Here is a 20,170-nt window from a genome sequence, read left to right on the forward strand (position 1 = left end):
TTGGAGAAACAACAGTTTTTTGTGTTAAAATGTCTGTATTATTTTGCTGTTTTATTTTAATTGAACCCTTTCATACGTGAATTTTACGAACCTTAATCAAGATTTTTTTTCCTGAGTGTTTTTTTTCCTCTTTAGGCATGAAAAACAAAACAATGTGATTGAAATTTTTTTTTAATGAACTTTTTTTCATGGGGTTGTAAAAAAATGTCCACTCAGCTGGACTCCATGCATTTAATATTTGAAGTAAAGAAACATGTATTCACTGATATACTGTGTGAAACTATGAGATACATTTTTTTAGTACTGCTAATCTGATGTTTTGTCACAGTTTAACATACTCTAATATTAGTTATTACTCACTTTGTGGAGATAAGATGCAAAAAAAAAACAACAACCTTTTGTTTAAGAAAAACTGTTAATTACAGACTAATATCAACAACAAGCAATTGATTTACACTCAAACATGTTACTGTAGATCAGGTTTATCAAGAACAGCAAAGTTACAGTAATGGTATGAATCGCAGTGTATTATGGGATGATGCATAGGTGTCCACTGTGTTGGCTGATATAGAACTTAAACAATAAAATCCATGAATATACAAGAGAACAGCTGGAGAATAACTGTCTACTGTAGTGACCAGTATGCATGAAAGGGTTAAAATAAAACTGGATAAAATATGAACAGATGCAATTTACAGTATTAACAGTGTAAATTTTCAACCTCTGCTTATAACTGTTGAATTTATCTGAATGCTTTATGATCTTTTTTGACAATAAAACACTTATAACCCCAGTTTTGAAACTGCTTTGTAAAGGCAGTTACTTAATTACAGGAAAGTTAGTTGGGAAAGTTAGTGTATTTTTAGAATGTTATGTATTTGGCTGAAGCCGTTCAATCTGAGCAGACTTACCTATATCTATCATGTTTAACCGTTTTCTTCCAGTATATCAGGACTTTGTAATCTAAGTGATGTTTGTTATGTTCGTTGTTTGTCCAGGACATCACATGGAAATTAGCTTCTCTGCTAAATCTGGTGCATGCATCTTGTTCTTTGTAACTAATGCCAATGCACACTGTCCTGTAACTAAATAAATAAATACAAATACAAAATACAGGGGAAAAAAATGCATGTTATAAGATTATACTGGTTGTATTTTATTAGAATAATTAATGAAGTAGGATATTTTGAAGCAACTAATAATTTATTTATTCAACTTAAAACCTTAAAATTGCAGGACGTTGTATATATTAAAATACTAGAGATTTATAAAGTAAAAAATAATAGTGTTCTAAATCTAAATATCATTCAAGAATTCTTTAAATTAAAAGAGAGTAATTATAATTTAAGAGGTCTTTATATTTTTGAATGTATCAAAGTGAGGACAAATGTGAAGTCTAGATGTATTTTGGTTGTGGGTGTGAAATTATGGGATGGACTTGATGATGAATTTAAGTTGTTCACTTCTCGGACAAAGTTTAAAAAATGTCTTAAGTATAAGATCATTCAGGAATATTAAGTTGAGATGGCAGATGTGTTTTTGTTACCTCTGCCAAGGAGGTTATATTTTTGCCGGCGTTGGTTTGTCTGTTAGTCTGTGTGCAAGATAACTCAAAAAGTTATGGACGGATTTGGATGAAAATTTCAGGAAATGTTGATACTGACACAAGGAACAAATGATAAAATTTTGGTGGTGATCGGGGGTGGGGGAAATGGAGATTCACTGATCTGCCTTGGCGGAGGTCTGCGCTCTCCGAGTGTTTTTCTAGTTATTGTTGATTTGTTTGTTATAAAGAGAATGCTTGATGATGGACACATTTAATTTAATGTAAGCGGTGTGTCAGGTGAAAAGGAGAGGTCAAAAATAAGCTTTTGCTTCTGGCCTATTCCTTTTTTTGGTTTTTGTGTTTATTGTGGTTGTTGTACAGTGTGCGGTAATTACTGTACAAACCCAAAATAAACCATTCATTCATTCATTCATTCATTCATTATATAATATATGAAGTCAAAAGCCACACAACAAGTAAGTCAAATAATGCGTCACTGGTTTCTTTGTGCAGATTCTGGCCCTGGTCGCCGTCAGAAAAGCGATGGACTATGTGTTTACTCAGCATGACCTCAGCTTCCTGGATGATGTCATCCCAGAGAAGGACAAGAAGAAGAAAGAAGATGAGAAGAAGAAAAAGAAGAAGCGGGGCAGTATAGACAGCGATGCTGAAGACGTAAGTGTTTTTTCTTTAGACTACAGGTATCAAACATGCGGCCCGGAGGCCAAATCCGGCCCTCCAAAGGGTCCAGTCCGGCCCGTGGGCTGAATTTGTGAAATGCAAAAATTGCACTTTAGATATTAACAATCAATGGTCTCAAAATCCTTTTAATTCAGGTTCCACATACAGTCCAATTAGATTTCAGGTGGGTCAGACCAGGAAAATATTATCATAATAACCTAGAAATAATGACAACCCCAAATTTTCTTGGTTTTTTAGTGTAAAAAAAGGAACATTACATGGAAATGTTTGCATTAACAAACTATACTTTTACAAAAAATGTGAATAACCTGAAAAAATATGTACAAATGGAAATGTGAATATTGTTAAAATTGCACTTGTTTTTCTTAAGACAATTCAAGATGTTCATGTTATTCAGATTTTTAAGGAAACTTTGTAGATGTAAACCTGATCAGAATATAATTTTACTTTTTTTTACTGTTATTATTTTACTGGTCCGGCCCACTTGAGATCAAATTTGGCTGGAAGTGGCCCCTGAACTAAAATGAGTTTGACACCCCTGTTCTAACGGGTCCAGATACGGTTTTACTACATTACATCACATTATTAGACTGTTTGTGTGAAATTAAATGGAGTCTGTGATAGTGCAGTTGAGAGAATGAAACAGAACAAATGAAGATGATAAAGAGAAAAATGGAATGGCAATGTGATATCGTGACTCACGTAAATATACACGCCACTTTTAATTAGCATGTTATCTGGATGCATTATAAGCAACACACCTGATTCAAATGATAAACCTATCATCAAGCTCTGCAGAGGCCTGATAACGACCGTCAGGTGTGCAGGAAGAGGGAAACATCTAAAACATGCAGGATACCGGCCCTCGAGGGCCAGGATTGGACACGCCTGCAGTGAATACTTACAGCTTGACCAACTTAATAATGAATATACACTACAAACAAAAAGTTATGGATATTTCTTTTTTTTTTTTTTGTCATTTTTTATGTCATTTTTGTCATTTGTAAATAAAACTATGTCTGGTCATTAAAAAAAATGTGTTTCAATTCAATTCACACACAAAAAAGTGAAAAGCGCTGTGCAAGAATCCCAACTGAAAGAAATAGCCCAAAAATTAAAAAATATCCTTAACTTTTTGCTTGTAGTGTAGATATATATAATTGTAAAAACTACATTGTGATCCTGCGATGCATGCTAATTAGCCATGTGGAAATGAGCTTTATTTATTTATTTAAAATAGCTGAACCAGTTGATAAAAACAGTTTAATATTCTGACTAAAGCTTTGCAATTTGTGATTATTATTCAACTCATTTTATACACAGCAACATAATTTAACTCCAAATTTGCATACACCAGAACAGACATGTGGCTTATTAGCATTTCAATGCTAGGTCACAAATAGTGTCTTTAGGAATGAAATTACACTTATTTTGTACAGTTACACCAGGAAAAAAACTCTGGATAATTATATTTAGCATGAAGACTGTTAATAGTAACAATGAACGCCCAATAAACACAAAGAATTAAATAAGAGTTAAATAAAATAACACTGTAATTAATCCATTCTGTTCATTTTGTTACTTTCCAGTCCATAATATGGAAAACAGTATTTCATATCCTCTTTAAGGTGTAATAATAATTCAAACAGAACATTAAATAATAAATACATTGAATGTTACTGTGACTGCTATAGCAGGTACATAATAATCAAAGTTTAACCAAGTACAAACAGAAGTGCTGATTAGGGGTGTAAGAAAATATCAGTTCTGCAACATATCATGAAATTTCATTTGACAATACCGTATCGATATTAAAAAGTACTGTATTGATATTTTTAGGTATTTATTCAAATGCAGATATTGTGGAGGCTCTTTTTTTTCTTATATTTTATTTATTCTTATTTATCACTCTTTTATTAAATAATGTTAGTTCCTTTGTTGGGATTGAACAAAAATAATGTTCTGATGTTAGTTCTGAACTAATAGAATATGAACATTTGAACAGGATCTTAAACTAATGTCTGTAAAACAGAATTTAGGTTTTAACAGGAAAATTTTGTGATATAGCATTAGATCCTGTTGTGATCAAATAAAAATGTGTTTAGTATTTGTGCAGATTTCGGGTGTAATTCGATTCTTCAAGGAAATAATCATTTTTTTAAAAAAAGAAACAAACAAAAAATTGCCTTTTAACAGTATCATGATATATTGTGATGTATTGTATTGTGATCCTAGTATCGTGATTTGTATCGTATTGCCAGATTCTTGCCAATACACAGCCCTAGTGCTGATGTGGTGCAGTTTACATCCAGACACAGATCATTATGACCGTATGTAGGAGGTCCCATCTCAGGTTGTGTGTCGTCTCTCCTACAGTCTGACTACCCTTACAATGACAATGTCCCCAGCATTAAAATCCCCATGGACATGATGGAGCAGGAGCCCTTCTTAGGTGATAAGGCCTCTGACAGTGAGTAAACATCCTGCAGCACTGGAGGGGAAAAATACAAGAAACTTTCTGCTTTATCAACTTTTGGATTCCTCTGCTTTCCTGTCCAGCCTCTAATAACTTGACCTCTGCTGGGTGTTTATTTCTCCCTTAATGACATATTTTTTTTCTTTTTCTTGTCTCTTTTTCTTGTTCTAAGAGATTCATGCAACTAACACTTCCTCTCTCCTTTTGTACTTTTCTCTAATCACCACCATTGATGTTTTGCACAAATGTTGATTTCAGTCGTCTTTCTCTTTATCTGCATGCTTGATCTAACCCCCTTTTCTTTCAGTTTTTACAGTAATGTTGCTGCTTAAATTTCTTTTTGATTCCATATTGTTGGGAAGTACACACTTCTTGTGCTTGTATTAATTTCTATTCTAAATTGTTATTTGTGTTCATTGAAGGCATGGAATATAATAACTGTTAGTGAAGCATTAGATTAAGAACATTGTGTCTGTCTACACATGTGACATAGTTGAAGATCAGATCATATTAACCCATAAAGACCCAAACAGCCATTGGTGACCAAAAGCATCTACTGATCTAAACTGTTTAACACCTGTTAATTCTATCAATCCGTGTAAATAGTTGGTTTAAAATACAGTTTGTCATCTTCTCATGGTCATCAGGTATGACCCATTTGGACGTTCAGAGGCTCCGTAGTGAACGTAGAAACACTGTCATCTTCTACAACATTGATTCACCAGTAAAACCCATGGAGTTGGATCAGTGACAGCAAATGGAGATGCTTGTTTTATGTCGATTAATTATATATTTTGTGGAAAAAGTCACCTTTTCCTCAGTTTTCTCTTTTTTGGATATAGCCAAACGACTTTAATCTGAGCTTTTATGAACATCTACATGATCAGAAAATTAAATATAGGAAAATACATGAGTTATACTGGGAAAAAAAAACAAAATACATAGGATAATATTATAATAAATGGTGATAAATTAATTAAGAATGATTAAATAGATAGAAACATTCATTTGGAAACTGCCACAGAAGAAGGACTGGGTCTTTATGGGTTAAATTATCACTTTCAAAGGGTTCAGATGCTTTTGTAAGATGGGCCCTTGGATGTCATTAACAGCTTTGAGTCATAGAGTTATTATAGCAGCTAGTGTTACAGGCTAAATCATGTAACACATTAAAGTAAAGTCAGGAGGATGTATGGTAAAGTATTAACAGAGCAGTGTGGACACTAATGGCTCATGTCTCGTTAACAGGAGAGAAGTCCCCTTCGTTCCTTGAGCGACACACGACGTGCTGAGCAGCTCCGCTACTACAAGGGCAACTACTTATCCAGGTGAGACCCAGGGCTAACCCCGGGGGAACACCTGGGGTCAGGGGAACACCTGGGGCCAGGGAAACACCTGGGGGAACACCTGGGGGAACACAAGGCTCTTTTCCACTGAATTGGTTCCAAGGCTAGTTTACAGCCAGTGTCTAAACTGGACCTAGTTTTTCCTGTTTCCTCCATCAAACATCTGGCTCAGAAAAGCTAGTTCTAAAGAGGCACCAACTCTTTGCTGGAATACAACAGGGCTGTAACAAAGAACCAATATGTCAGTTGCTGGGGTTGACACTATTGTGACCAAAAGACTAACTAAAACTTTGACACAACCATATTTAAAACAGAACTAAAATGCAGACTATAGTGTCTAGTCTTTCAGATCCTCCTAAATAAGAAGAAAAAAGCTTTATAATAGAAGTTGAAACCGTAAGCCAAGGACTTACTGTAATAAATTTGTTTTCAGTGTGATGCCAACATTGCCAATCACTCAGTTATATCTACAGTAACAGATCAACACTTAATGAAAAAAAAAAAACAGTGTATTTCAAGTTCCCTCTCTCTCTGCCCTTATATGCATAAACATACATTTTAATAGACTGGATCTCTCACACATCTACACACTTATTTACACTGCAAAAATCAAAATCTTACCAGGTGCATTTTTCTCATTCCTAGTCAAAATATCTCATCACACTTAAAATAAGACATAATCACCTAAAGAGTAACTTTTCAGTGAGACAGAAGAACTTATTTTTAGAAAATAGATCTTGAAAATCTTATTTCAAGAAATCTTACCAAGATAATTTTCACTTGCTCCACTGGCAGATTTTTTTGCTTGAATTAAGCAAAAAAAAAAAAAAAAAAAAAAAAATCTTGAATTAAGCAAAAAAAATCTGCCAATGGAATAAATGAAAATTATCTTAGTAAGATTTCTTGAAATAAGATTTTCAAGATCTATTGTCTAAAAATAAGTTCTTTATATCTCACTTCAAAGTTAGTCTTTAGGTGATTATGTCTTATTTTAAGTGTGATGAGATATTTTGATAAGAAATTAGAAAAATACATTCGGTAAGATTTTGATTTTTACAGTGTATATTTATTTGATACTATTCTTCAACCCATTACTGTCCTTATTCCTAGTGGAATGTTTGTTTATATTAGGTCTATGTTTGAGTGCGTTTGTGTTTATGTTGAAATTGAATGACGTGAGCTAAAAAAACACGAAGCCAAATTCCTTGTATGTGTTCACATACTTGGCCAATAAAGCTGATTCTGATTCTGATAACTAGACACCTTCTAGTAACAGTTAAATGGACAACTACAGCTTTACTATTACAAATACTTTGTCTTTGGTCCACTGATTTGGGCTTTAGACCAGATAACCAGTCCAAAAGGGCAGAGGGAATTTTTGTTTTTTCTTCTTTTTTTTGTAGTTTTTGGATAAATATTTAGCTCCATGATTATGAAGGCCAAGAAGCAATTAGGTTTAGGTTTTAGGTTTAGGTTAGTTTATTTCAGACACAGGCATAATACAAAACCTATGGAAGAAAAATGAAAATAATAATAATAATAAACAATACACAAATAAAAAATCAAACAATAGAAAAATAATAAATATATTCCTCTATCATGCACTCACAACCTCTGCAGTGGTCCAGGATCTACAGGTCATGTGCACAGGGTCACATGCTGTTCCTGTATCAGCTCATCTGCTACAATAGTCAGTACAGAGCTGATGAAAATGCCATTTTTGGCGGATTAGCATCAGGGACTGTGTGAAAAACAGCTGTGATCACACAACATCTGTGATGTCAACAAACCACTGACAAGATTGAATTTCTTAGTTCTATTTGGTCTTTGGCTCCAGAGGTCACACTCTACTCAGTTTTTGGTTAAATAATATCATTATATCTGTGTAAACCCAGAACACCTGTACAGATGGTGTGAATGTCAAGTCCCTGCTCCTTTTTATTTTAATTTTATTATTATTTTTTATTTCTTTTTTTTTCTGATGTGATTTATTATTGATTTTTTTTTCCTTTTTATTTTAATTGTATGTTATGTTTGACAGATTCTTACAAAGAACTAGTGCTGAAAATACAAAACAACTGAAAATGCAGATATGGGATAATATTAACTAAATGATGAAGATGCTTTGTTTTGGGTTCGTGTCCATTAGAGCCAATGACATTAGACTGAACCTGAATAAATGGAATGCTGTTCTGCTGATGACATTATGATGCCCCTACCTCTAAATTCTAATCCTGTCCCACTAAGACTGCAGCTGAATTGCTTTGTAATCAGATGACTTCAAATCATCAAACCCTGACAGACCTCAATACAGTAATGTGATGACTGTAGACATCTTAAAGGTCCAACGTGTAAGATTTAGGGGGATTATGTTTTCATTTGTGTAGAATCACCTTAAAGTACGTGCGTTTACGTCACCTGAGCTATTTCAGTCTACAGAGGGATAGGATTGCAGTTTAAAGTCTGTTGGTGCTAGAGTAGCTCAGACTCGACTTTAAGTCAGTTTTTATCCCAGTTTTTAAATAGGTGACATCCAGAATTGATATAAATAAATTTACATACCCTTAAGTAAAATAAATTAATAAATAAATAAGCATTGGCTCTAATGAGGGTCTAATGCAGTGTTTTTCAACCCTGGGGTCGCGATCCCACATGGGGTTGCCTGAAATTTCTAGTAATTCATAAAAATAAAAAAAGAATTATTAATAATTTTTTCCAATGATTCAATATATATTTCATTATAATTAAAACACCACATATTTTTCCTTATAAAAATCAAGCTGAAATAAAATGCAGGATATAGTATCTGAGTGGGCATATCTTGATTGACCCGATCATGTATGTGGTACTACGCTTCAACCTGCCTGGACACAGTCGCAGTCAGAAAACTGGACCGAACAGAGAATGGAAAGATTTCTTCTCGTGCCTGGCCTTGCTAAGACATTGCCAAAAGAGAAACTGAGAAGCAGACACCAAAAAGATGCATTATATACATTATATAGCCTAAAATTAACGTTTATTTGGAACGTAGTATAGCAAACTATTACATGATCAAAAACAAATTAACTTTAGCAAAAAAAAAAAAAAATCTCCATTTTGAATGTCTGGGGTCACCAGAAATGTGCAGTGTTAAAGTGGGGTCACAAGCCAAAAATGGTTGGGAACCACTGGTCTAATGAGTGGCTACTGTAGGTCATTGTGTAGGTGAGGACATGGAATAGCAGTGGAATCTGCATAGATTAGTATTCACCACTAGATACCACTAAATACCTCACATTCAACCTGTAATAGCAACTGCAAAACAGAAACAATATAGTTAATAAACAAACCAAAAAACAAACCAAAAAATAATACAATAGGAATTTAGGTTGGCTCATGCAAACTACAACCTACTTTGTGATAATTGTATAATAGCTTGTTTGAGGACTGATATTCCACTGTTATGATGAGGGTTAGGTTTAGGGTTGTGCATTCACTCCTGACAATATGAAAATGTGTCTCCACAAATGTGTCAAGTGATCGTTTCTGATTTGATGGAGCTTCCTCACTTAATATACAAATAAACAAGTTCACCTAAAAGTCAAGTCAAAAAGTCAAAGTCAGCTTTGTTGTCAGTTTTGCCATATGCACATCGCATACAGCAGGGGTGTCCAATCCTGGTCCTTAGGGCCAGTATCCTCCATGTTTTAGATATTTCCCTGTTCCATCACACCTGACGGTCTTTATCAGGTTTCTGTAGAGCTTGATGATAGGCTTATCATTTGAATCAGGTGGATTGGAAGAGGGATACATCTAAAACATGCAGGATACCAGCCCTGGAGGACCAGGACTGGACACCCCTGGCATACAGGAAACTGAAATTAAAAAGCATTAAAGGCTCCACGGTGCAAAATGAACATAGTAGAAAAAAAATCCCCAAAAATAGAATAGAATTTAACTAGAAACAGCAGGGGGTTTAGGAGACAATTGAACTGAATTGAACTGAAATGAATTGAATTGAAAAATCTTTAATGTTCACCAAGGGCAATTTGATTTGCAACAGAAGTGTACATATCTCACATATCACCAAAACAATCTCCCATAATACAATAAATACAATACATTCAGTAAATAAGTCATCATAGACGATAAAGGTGTAACAGTGGAGTTAAATAGATGAGGTATTGGTAATAGAAGAGTTATTCAGTTAAAGCACAGGTGGCAAACATGCGGCCCGGGGACTAAATCTGGCCCGCCAAAGGGTCCATTCCGGCCCTGCAGGATGAAAGTGCAAAAATTAACCTGAACTGTCCAGGTTGTCCAAATCCTTTTGGTTCAGGTTCCACATACAGACCACTGTGATCTACAGTAAAAATAACAACACAATAACCCATAAATAATGACAACCACAAATTTTCTTTGTGAAAAATTATGTGGAAATAATTTAAGTGAAAAAAAAAACATTACACTGTGAAAATATTTACATTTACAAAACTATTCTTTCACAATAAAATGCAAATAAATACATAAATAAAAACAAAGATGAACAACCCGAAATGTGCAATTTGAACAATATTCTATCTGTTACTAAATGTTTGGTGCATTTATGGATCCACTGTGATCTGTAGTTGTGTTAATAATAATAAGAGATGGAATATTGAAGAAATTGTTCAAATTTTAGTTCCAAACTCCAAAATTTTAACAATATTCTGCCTGTTACCAAATGTTTATGTAACATTGTGTGTTACGTACATGTATAAATAATAAGTCCAGGCATAATATTGTTAAAATTGCACAAATTTTTCAAATGAAATTTCTGTTTTTTTCATGTTATTCACATCTTTTTTGTAAAATGTAAATATTTTCATAATTTAATTAGAGTTTTTTTGTACTAAAACAAAAAGAAAAACTTGAATTTGTCATTATTTATAGGTTATTAAGTCATTATTTTACTGGTTTGGTCCACTTGAGATCAAATTGGGCTAAATATGGCCCCTGAACTAAAATGAGTTTGACAGCCCTGAGTTAAAGTGACATCAGCGATTTGTGCGATATGCAATAAAGTGACAAGTGGCTGAAACATGAGGCACATTCTCTTGTTCCAAATGTAATTCACTGTTCAGACCTTCAATCCATCCCAGCAATCAGTCCTGTTCCCATTGTTCTGAGACTGTGGACATGTGTGACAGAGCACCTCTGAAAGGGTAGAACAGATTGGATGTGAATGTGTCTTCAGTGTGTCAGACCTGTCCACATGTGATCAGATTCACCATGACACATGTTCGCACTAGGTCAGTGTGAGCTCAGACAGCTTTCACCACAAACAAACTTCCACTAAAGCAGTGGTTCTCAACTGGTCTGGCTTCAGGACCTACTATCACCCCTCAATGATAAGCCAAGACCCAAATTGATCTTAAATATATTTAATGAATAGATGATGTATTTTGAAGCTGAGATAATACAGAATATCACAAAATGAAAACACAGAAGACAAGTTTAACAAGTGGTTCCAGGCACAACAAACCCGTATGCACGTATTGTAATTTATTTTGTTATCGATCCAGCTGATGTCATCATGTTTAGGCATGTGGTGATGTCAATTGCCTCTATATATGTGCCGAGTTTGAAGTAAATTGAAACAAAATTGATGTTTTTAGAGACATTTGATATATCGCCCATTATAAGTAAATGGGAGGAAGAAAAAGGGGAAAAAAATCATAAAAAATTTAAACTTGGACCTATTTTTCCCAAAATGTAACAACATCTATTCTGGGTCACTGGCAATGTATAAACCTAATTTGGTATGAATTCAACCAATCGTTTTTCTGCTAGAGCCTCAAACAAACAAACAAACAAACAAACAAACAAACAATACCCCTTGACAAACCCTTCGAGGGGGGGGGGGGGGTAATGATAAAACAAAATGACCAGCAGGTGGTGATGCTAAAGAGGGAAATATTCCCTTTAACACTAAATTAGGTGCATTTTAACCAAAACTAAAAAGTGTGCTCAGTTAAAAATGAAAAATGCATTCAGTCGCTTATTCAAACATTGTTTATGTTTATGTTTATGTTTACGCATTTGGCAGACGCTTTTTCCAAAGCGACTTACAGGGGAAAACCAATTAAATCACTCAATCAATCAAATTTTATTTATATAGCGCCAGATCACAAAAAAGTTATCTCTTGACATTTTATATATAGAGTTGGTCAAAACCAGACTCTAAGTCAATTTACAGAAACCCAACAGAATCCTCCAGGAGCAAACACTTGTGACTGGTGACAGTGGCGAGGAAAAACTTCCCTTTAACAGCAGAAACCTGGAGCAGACCCAGACTCCTGGAGGATGGCCGTCTGCCTTGACCAGTTGGGGTTAAAGAGAGAGAGTAGAGAAGGAGAAAAAGAGAGAGCGATAGAGATAGAGACTGGGGGAGAAGGGGGGAGTAGGGGGAGACACATGGAGGCGGTTGAGGATAAGTGAGTGGTGATGATGAGGGCAGGGAAGAGGCCGGACCACCGCAGCAGGTCCAGAGATAATCGTGAAAGAATCTGTGGTTATCCTGGGAAAAACCTTATTAGAATATTTAAAATGGAATGTTTGAAAGTGCTAGGACAGGAGGTGCTCTCGGAAGAGCTGGGTCTTCAGGAGCTTCTTGAAGATAGGCAGGGATGACTCTGTTCTTGTAGCACTTGGTAGAGCGTTCCACCAACGTGGAACGACCCATGAAAAGAGCCTGGATTGTCTTGTACAAGGTCTGGGGACCACCAGACTACGTTCCCCAGATGAGCGGAGTGGTCGTGGGACGACATAAGCTTTTATTAGTGCACCTAAGTAGACAGGAGCAGACCCACGGAGAATTTTGTAGGCTAGGATTAAAGATTTGAATTTGATGCGGGCAGCTATGGGTAGCCAGTGTAACTCAATGAGTAAGGGGGTGACATGTGCCCTTTTAGGCTGATTGAAGACCAGACGCGCTGCTGCATTCTGGACCATTTGTAGTGGTTTGACAGCACAAGCTGGGAGGCCCGTTAGAAGAGCATTGCAGTAGTCAAGACGGGAGATAACCATAGTCTGCACCAGGAGCTGGGTGGCCTGTTCGGTTAGGTATGGCCTGATCTTTCTTAGGTTGAACAGAGTGAAACGGCATGATCGGGTGACAGAGGCAACGTGATCCGTGAAGGTCAACTGATTATCAATCATGACTCCCAAGTTACGTACTACACTGGTAGGAGCCAGAGGTATGGAGTCAATAGTGATGGAGATGTCCTGCTGTATGGTTGGCTTAGCTGGGAAGACCAGCAGTTCAGTTTTGGACAGGTTCAGCTGAAGGTGATGGGCTTTCATCCATGCAGATATGTCAGAGAGACAATCTGAGATCCGCACTGAGACTGTGGAGTCATCAGGTGGGAATGACAGATAGAGCTGGGTATCATCAGCATAGCAATGATATGAGAAGCCGTGTGAGTGGATGATCTGACTGAGTGAGGTGGTGTATATGGCAAAAAGGAGGGGGCCCAACACAGAGCCTTGGGGGACCCCCGTGGTGAGGCGGTGAACTGCTGATGTGTGCCCTAGCCAGGACACACTGAAGGACCGACCAGTAAGGTAAGATTGAAACCAGGAGTGTGCGTGGCCTGTGATGCCCATGTTCCAGAGTATGGATAACAGGATATCATGATTGACAGTGTCAAATGCTGCTGATAAGTCCAGTAGAATGAGTACTGAAGACTTGGCTGCTGCTCTAGCCTCTTTCAAGGCTTCTGTCACAGACAACAGAGCCGTTTCAGTGGAGTGGCCGATTTTGAAGCCAGATTGGTTGATGTCAAGGAGGTTATTTTGGGAGAGGAATTCTGTGACCTGTTTGAAGACCGCCCTTTCGATGAGCTTAGAAAGGTATGGGAGGAGTGAGACTGGTCGATAATTAAACACTCTGACGTTTTTGTCCAATGTAGGTAAAACTATATCTGATGTAGTTGTTGTCATAACTGAGCTTGCCATGGTTTGAATAGAAACTTTTGAGTCTTCTTTTATGCTGTGAAATGTCTGGTGTTAATTAGCATTACAGCACATTACCACCAAGGTTATTATTGTTAACTAACTGAAACTGTATTGTGTGTTTACAAAACTATCTAAAACGTATAAAAATTATGGACAAAATTCCCTTCGTTTTCGTCTTTGTCAATGTCGGATTGATATGAAATTGATTTATTTCCCTCAACCAATTATAGCTGCATGCATCATATGATATTTAAGGGTCCGTCACTTCTCGTCACTTGTCGTTTAGGCGTCTTCTCGTCCCCACTCTACCTGGAAACATGGAGACTAAAGTTGGGAGAAAGCAGAAGAGTCCTGTATGAGATTTATTTGAATTCGACGGCAAAGAAGATAAAAGATATAATATTTATAATATAGATATTATTACAATTTGAGAAATTTATTACAAAATGCACTTGACTCATTTTTAATTTCAGGAAAATGTAACGTGCTAAATTAATCTTTTAACTGTGTGGTTAAAGTTCTGATTACATTACCTGTAGCTCCTGTGACTAATTTCTTCTAAATTGCTCGGAAATTATATTAATTTGGATTGTTATTACATCATGAACCATGTTATTACATTTTTTTTTTTTTAAATAAAAATGTGTCAAGTGCATTTTTTAATAAACTTCTCAAACTGTAATAACTTACTACATAATGTGAAAAAATTTACTATATAATGTGTTGACGTAGTTTATAACAAAATGCGTCAGTTTATTACATTATGCGGCTTTATTACAAGATGACGTGACATTCTTACTACATTTTGAGCTTTTATTACATAATGGGAATTTATTACATAATGTGGCTCAGCAGACCCTTTGGCGGGCCGGTTTTGGCCCCCGAGCCGCATGTTTGACACCACTGCTCTAAAGTGTTTTTTTCAGCTTCACTGTGTCTACATATGTCAATAAGCTAATTCTCCTCTCGTTTATGTTTCAGCCCTGAGATGAGTCCGCTGAAGTCTGTGCCTCAGATTAGAATAGACATGGACCCAGATGATGACAATTCATTGTACTGGAGGAGCAGAGGATCGGAAACGTCTCTGTAGAGCGACTCAGCTGTAGCAGCCACAACACAACATCCTCTGTCTGTTTAGTTTTCCTTTCAGTGAAACTCCCAAATCCACCGTTCTAAGACTTCAAAGAAGAGTGGGTGAACAGAGCACATAGACTTTGGGCTCTCGATTAATGACGTTCTGTTTAAACTACTCACTCCTTCCTTCACTGTTATTTTTTTTTCTGTCTGTTCTGCTGTAAACATCTGACTCATTGACACACTGACCATTGATCTGAGTTTTTACTACTTGTCTATGCAACTCCTCCCACATACAGCTAATGGAACACGCTGCAGCTCTCTGACCATGCATGGAGTACCGTCCCTGCTCTTTTTATATCAATCTATATAAATATAATCTGTCTGAATTTTTATATCAGTTGAAATACTCTAATAACATTTTCCTGTAGCAGGAAAGTGATGTTTTTATAGCTCTACCTCTTGTTTAGATCAAATGCTTACTATGAACAAATGCAACATGTTGATTTTTGATGCAGCATGGGGGTTTTGATATTTTCTTTCTTTCCTCTTGTAGAGTTGATTCAAAGAGATTTCTGTACTATAGTTCGTGAAGGAAACGTGTGCAAATAGATATTTAATTAACAATGAATTAACACTGCATATTTGTATATGCAGATAAAGTAAATATTTTTATCATCACTTTTTGATGCAGTTTTGATTGTTTCACCTTCTCTTTCTAATTTCTTTCTATCACATTCAAAGCTTTTGTTACTTGTTTAAATTAAGTCTTACATTTCTTTATCTTTTTTAATGATGTGTTTGTTTTCTCGTAACCTTTTTTTTAAAATATATTTCTTTCTTTTTTTTTCCTTGTTCTTTTTTGTCTTTAAGATTAGGAAACAGTTCTGTGAGATGTAATCATCTAATTTTCTTCAGCCAAACTTAATCTCAAAGTAGGAATGCATATCATAATGGCTTGTGCTGCACAAACTACTTTACCTAAGTGGCTTATCAGAGATCAAATTCAATTCATCTTGTAATGATGATGACAAGATAAGAAGGGAATAAATGGAAGTGGGATGTGTCCGTGTAGTTGGACAGTTTCCATTTGTTTGTGTATTAGCTGCTTTCCATTTGCTGAAATCTGAAGATGGGGTCATATTGAGATTTTTGTTTTCTATTATTAAAGCTCCACAGTTGTTTCAAGGAGTTATTCTGCTAATATGAAGCTTAAGTGGGTAATGCTGGGATGAAACTGTGAGGGGTATCGATTAATAACGGTTTAAAAGATGGAAACTGACTTGACTGCTCTTTTATGTAGAGCTAAACTTAAATAAATTATACTTGCTGTGTGAAAGAGCACTCTGTCCACAACCTGGGAAACCTTTGGAGCAATTTTTCTGCCAATACCAAACAAATAAAACCTGTTTTACAAATGCCCTGAAATTCACTGATAAGCAGATTGTCATTTGTAAATACAAACCACAATTCAACTATTGTGTTTGTTTAAAAAATACAAATAGTGAAAACAGTAAATACAAAATGTACTCGAAAATAAATTGACAACATATTTATATGTTTTTACTCACAGATGCTGCATGTCTTCCAAGTTCATATATCCTAATGAGATAAAAAAAAATTTTGACCATGTTTATGTTGACAATGTTCTTACAAATGTCCTGAGAAATTAAGTGCACATGTTACCTACACAGGCCATATCCTATTAGAAAATTACTAATTACATTTGCAAAAAAAACTTCCTTAATGTTGCAGTAAATGTCTATTATTTGTGCTATTTTTTAAAGAGTATGTATACTTGTACATAGTATGTTTTTTCCTAACTAAACACTAAGGTAAAAGGTTCTGTTAAGACCATTAGAAATTGTATGGCTTTTTTTTTCTTTGTGAAACATGCAAAAAATTATTATAATCACATTTATGTCAGTCATTTGTAATAAATAAATAAACAATGTTGCATTTAAGTTTAGGCACAAAATTAGCTCTATAAATTTAACTGAAATTTTATAAATAAACATGTCTTCCCCTGATAGACAGCTGTGTTGATGCTACAACAGTCTTATACACGCTACAGTTATTACTGTTGTCTAAGAAGAAAAAGAAAGAAGAGAAACCTGTAAGCATTTGAAAATCTACTTGATGTAATATCAACCATTAAAATAGATTATCATGTCAACATGCCAAAGATCATGCAACAATCACGACTGACTCTACGTTTTTATCTACCAGATGCAGATCAACAGTGGTTCATGGTTGAAATAATTCATACATGATCAAACTGCAGATTTTGGCAGTAGTTTGACCACTTTTGATATGTTTTTTCTGACAAAGCTTAAAATCCTCTCACTGTTTATTAGAATTATATAAAATTAAGTACACTTCCTGTCCATCTGCAGGGAGGTATAACTTCAGTGGTCAGCTTTACTTTGACTAACTGTTAAATCCCAGTATTACCTGTCTTTATACATTCCAATTTATACTAAATATCTCTCTACTGTGGTGCCAAATCTGGGTCCCCCCCCAAAAAATGGAGGAAAAAAAATCAACTAAAATTTGAAACTGATATTTCTCACAGAAGTCCTACAGTGTATTCAACATGAAAGTATAGAAAAAGTAAAATAGTGTGAATATGTATTTGTCATTTATATTTTGATATTGAAATTGTTAGTTTTTAAATTGCATATGTATTCTGTTATATTCTATACCATGGTTTAATTCTTTGTCCAAATGTATTTTGAAGTTTCAAATGGAAAAAAGGGGGGGGAAATTGGATTTGCAATTGAAATTGTTTTAAAAAATAAATAAATGTAATGACCAAAAAATACACATATTTAAAATATTTAGAGAACTGAATAAAAACTACATTTAAAGTAAACAAAAGTAATTTTTTTGTTTAATATAGCTCAAATTTCAAATCTACAGGTTGGCAAAGCAGTATTAAATTTAATCAAGCACATGTTATTTGCTATTGGACTAAACTTTTGGCCCAGATTTGGCTCCACATATTTGGTGGAAGCAGCCAATCACAAACAGCAGAGTGATGTGAACTTGACTTCTATTGGCCAGTACAGCACAGAACACACCCACTTTCACTTCTAAAGGACACACTGAAGCACTTTCTCAGCTGGATTTGACAGTACTGTGGAAGCTTTTGTTTTTTATTTTAATGTAAAACCATAGACACAAAGCTAAACTGTATGATGTCTGAGCCGCCTTGTTCTTCTGTAAATCATGTACATAAAGGCACGTTGGCTCAAACCAAAACCAACCCTCTCTTTGTACCATCTGGGTCGCTGTGTTTTATTTGTTTATGTCCATTTTGTTTGTTTCACCAAAACTAATTGTCATCTACACCACACAGCAGTGTTTAAAGCAACAACAAAAAATTGGAAATGAGTGAATATGATGTCTGGAACTGATCATTATGACAACTCAAAGCATGTCAGACACAAATCTACGATATGAATATCAACACTTAAGGTGTTCAATTTAACAGACAAGTACTGATACTTTTTTGATTAACTTTTTGTGACTTTCTAGATGAGGTGAAATGGTTTATTTTAGAATTTATATTTTTCAAATGAAATGTATATTGAAAATAAACGGAATCATTGAACAGTGGTGGCTTGTTGTATTTTATTATGGGTGACAAAATTATTAAAAACCAACAATCCTCATTAGAAAATATGGAGTAAAAGATTATGGACATTACATACATATATATATATATATATATATATATATATATATATATATATATATATATATATATATATATATATATATATATATATATATATATATATATATATATGTGTGTGTGTGTGTGTGTGTGTATATATGTATATATAAATACCAAAAAGTTGTAAAATTGCAACATAAAAAAAACTAAGTGAAAATAGAATGTGAAGATGCTTATTTGAAAAGATTTTTGTGTTAACAATTAAATTTAGCAATAGTTTTTACAGGAAGAGTATGTCCACCAAACCAGATTTGTATGTAGAAATTATCTATTTCTATTGTTCTGAGAAAACAGTGTGGTGCCGTTTATATTGCAAGACCACAATGTTGAAATAAACGCCTATTTGCTTTTTTTTTTTTTTTTTTTTAAAAAAGTAATTAAAAAAAAGTAAACATTTAACAATTTAACATTTTAAACTTGTCAATTAGTGGTTAGCTGTGGCTCAGTTGGTAGAGCAGTACGCCTAATGACCAAAGGATTGGTGATCCAAATCCTGGCTCAGGTTGTCCACATGTCAAAGTGTCCTTCCAAGACACTGAACCCTAAATTGCTCCCAGTAGGGTCTGGTGGCTTTATAAAGCACTTTGGGCACCATGAAAGTATATAAAATGTGCTATATAAGTGCTGTCCATTTACCAGTCAAATTTACATGTTTAAAATGTTAAATCTACATGATCCACTGAAAAAGTATTGGAGACTGTCAAATGGAATTACCCAGTGTGGAATAAATCTGTCTATATATTTATGATTTAATGCAGTGGTTCTCAGTCTTTTTCTGTCGGGCCCCCCTATCGAGGATGAAACATTTGCAGGCCCCCCTCACCCCCAACAACATTGCAATGGTGGCACTATTATAACTTTTATTGAAAGAAACATTAATATCGCAACAGCACTTTTTGCTTTTCCTTGAATAATTTGTTGAGCAAATTAAAAATATTTTAGATTTTTGCATGAGCAATACAAATAAACTCAACAAGATTGCCCCCTGAGAGAATATTTTTCCAAATATAAATAGGAAATGTGCAATTATCTTACAACTATGACAATAAAGTTACTTTTTTTTAGAACAACAAACACATTTTGGTAACAAAGATGAACCTTTTAACAACATCAGTGGCTGCAATGAGCCAGTTTCCATTGCACATCTCAGAACATTAAATTGCAAAATGTACAAACTGTGCAGAAATAGAAACTTTGCACATTCATCTTTTCCAGTCAAACCCTTGTCTGTTCTAAAAACCTAAACTCTTTGTATAATCTAGAGACAAATCACCATGGCAGTAGATTTGTTTGTTGTATGTCCCTAA

General features: G+C 34.8%; 1 protein-coding gene across 1 annotated transcript in view; it reads left to right on the plus strand.

Moving 5' to 3' along the window:
• LOC115425263 (electrogenic sodium bicarbonate cotransporter 1) overlaps nt 1–18,742 on the plus strand; it is an 88,103-nt gene extending 69,361 nt beyond the window's left edge. Inside the window, 3 exon segments of the mRNA XM_030142665.1 lie at nt 2,060–2,221; nt 5,973–6,052; nt 15,029–18,742. Coding sequence (XP_029998525.1) covers nt 2,060–2,221; nt 5,973–6,052; nt 15,029–15,137 — 351 coding nt within the window. The 3' untranslated portion in view covers nt 15,138–18,742.
• Nucleotides 18,743–20,170: the final 1,428 nt, after the last annotated feature.

The sequence above is a fragment of the Sphaeramia orbicularis genome, chromosome 9 (assembly GCF_902148855.1).
Source record: "Sphaeramia orbicularis chromosome 9, fSphaOr1.1, whole genome shotgun sequence".
NCBI lineage: Eukaryota > Metazoa > Chordata > Actinopteri > Kurtiformes > Apogonidae > Sphaeramia > Sphaeramia orbicularis.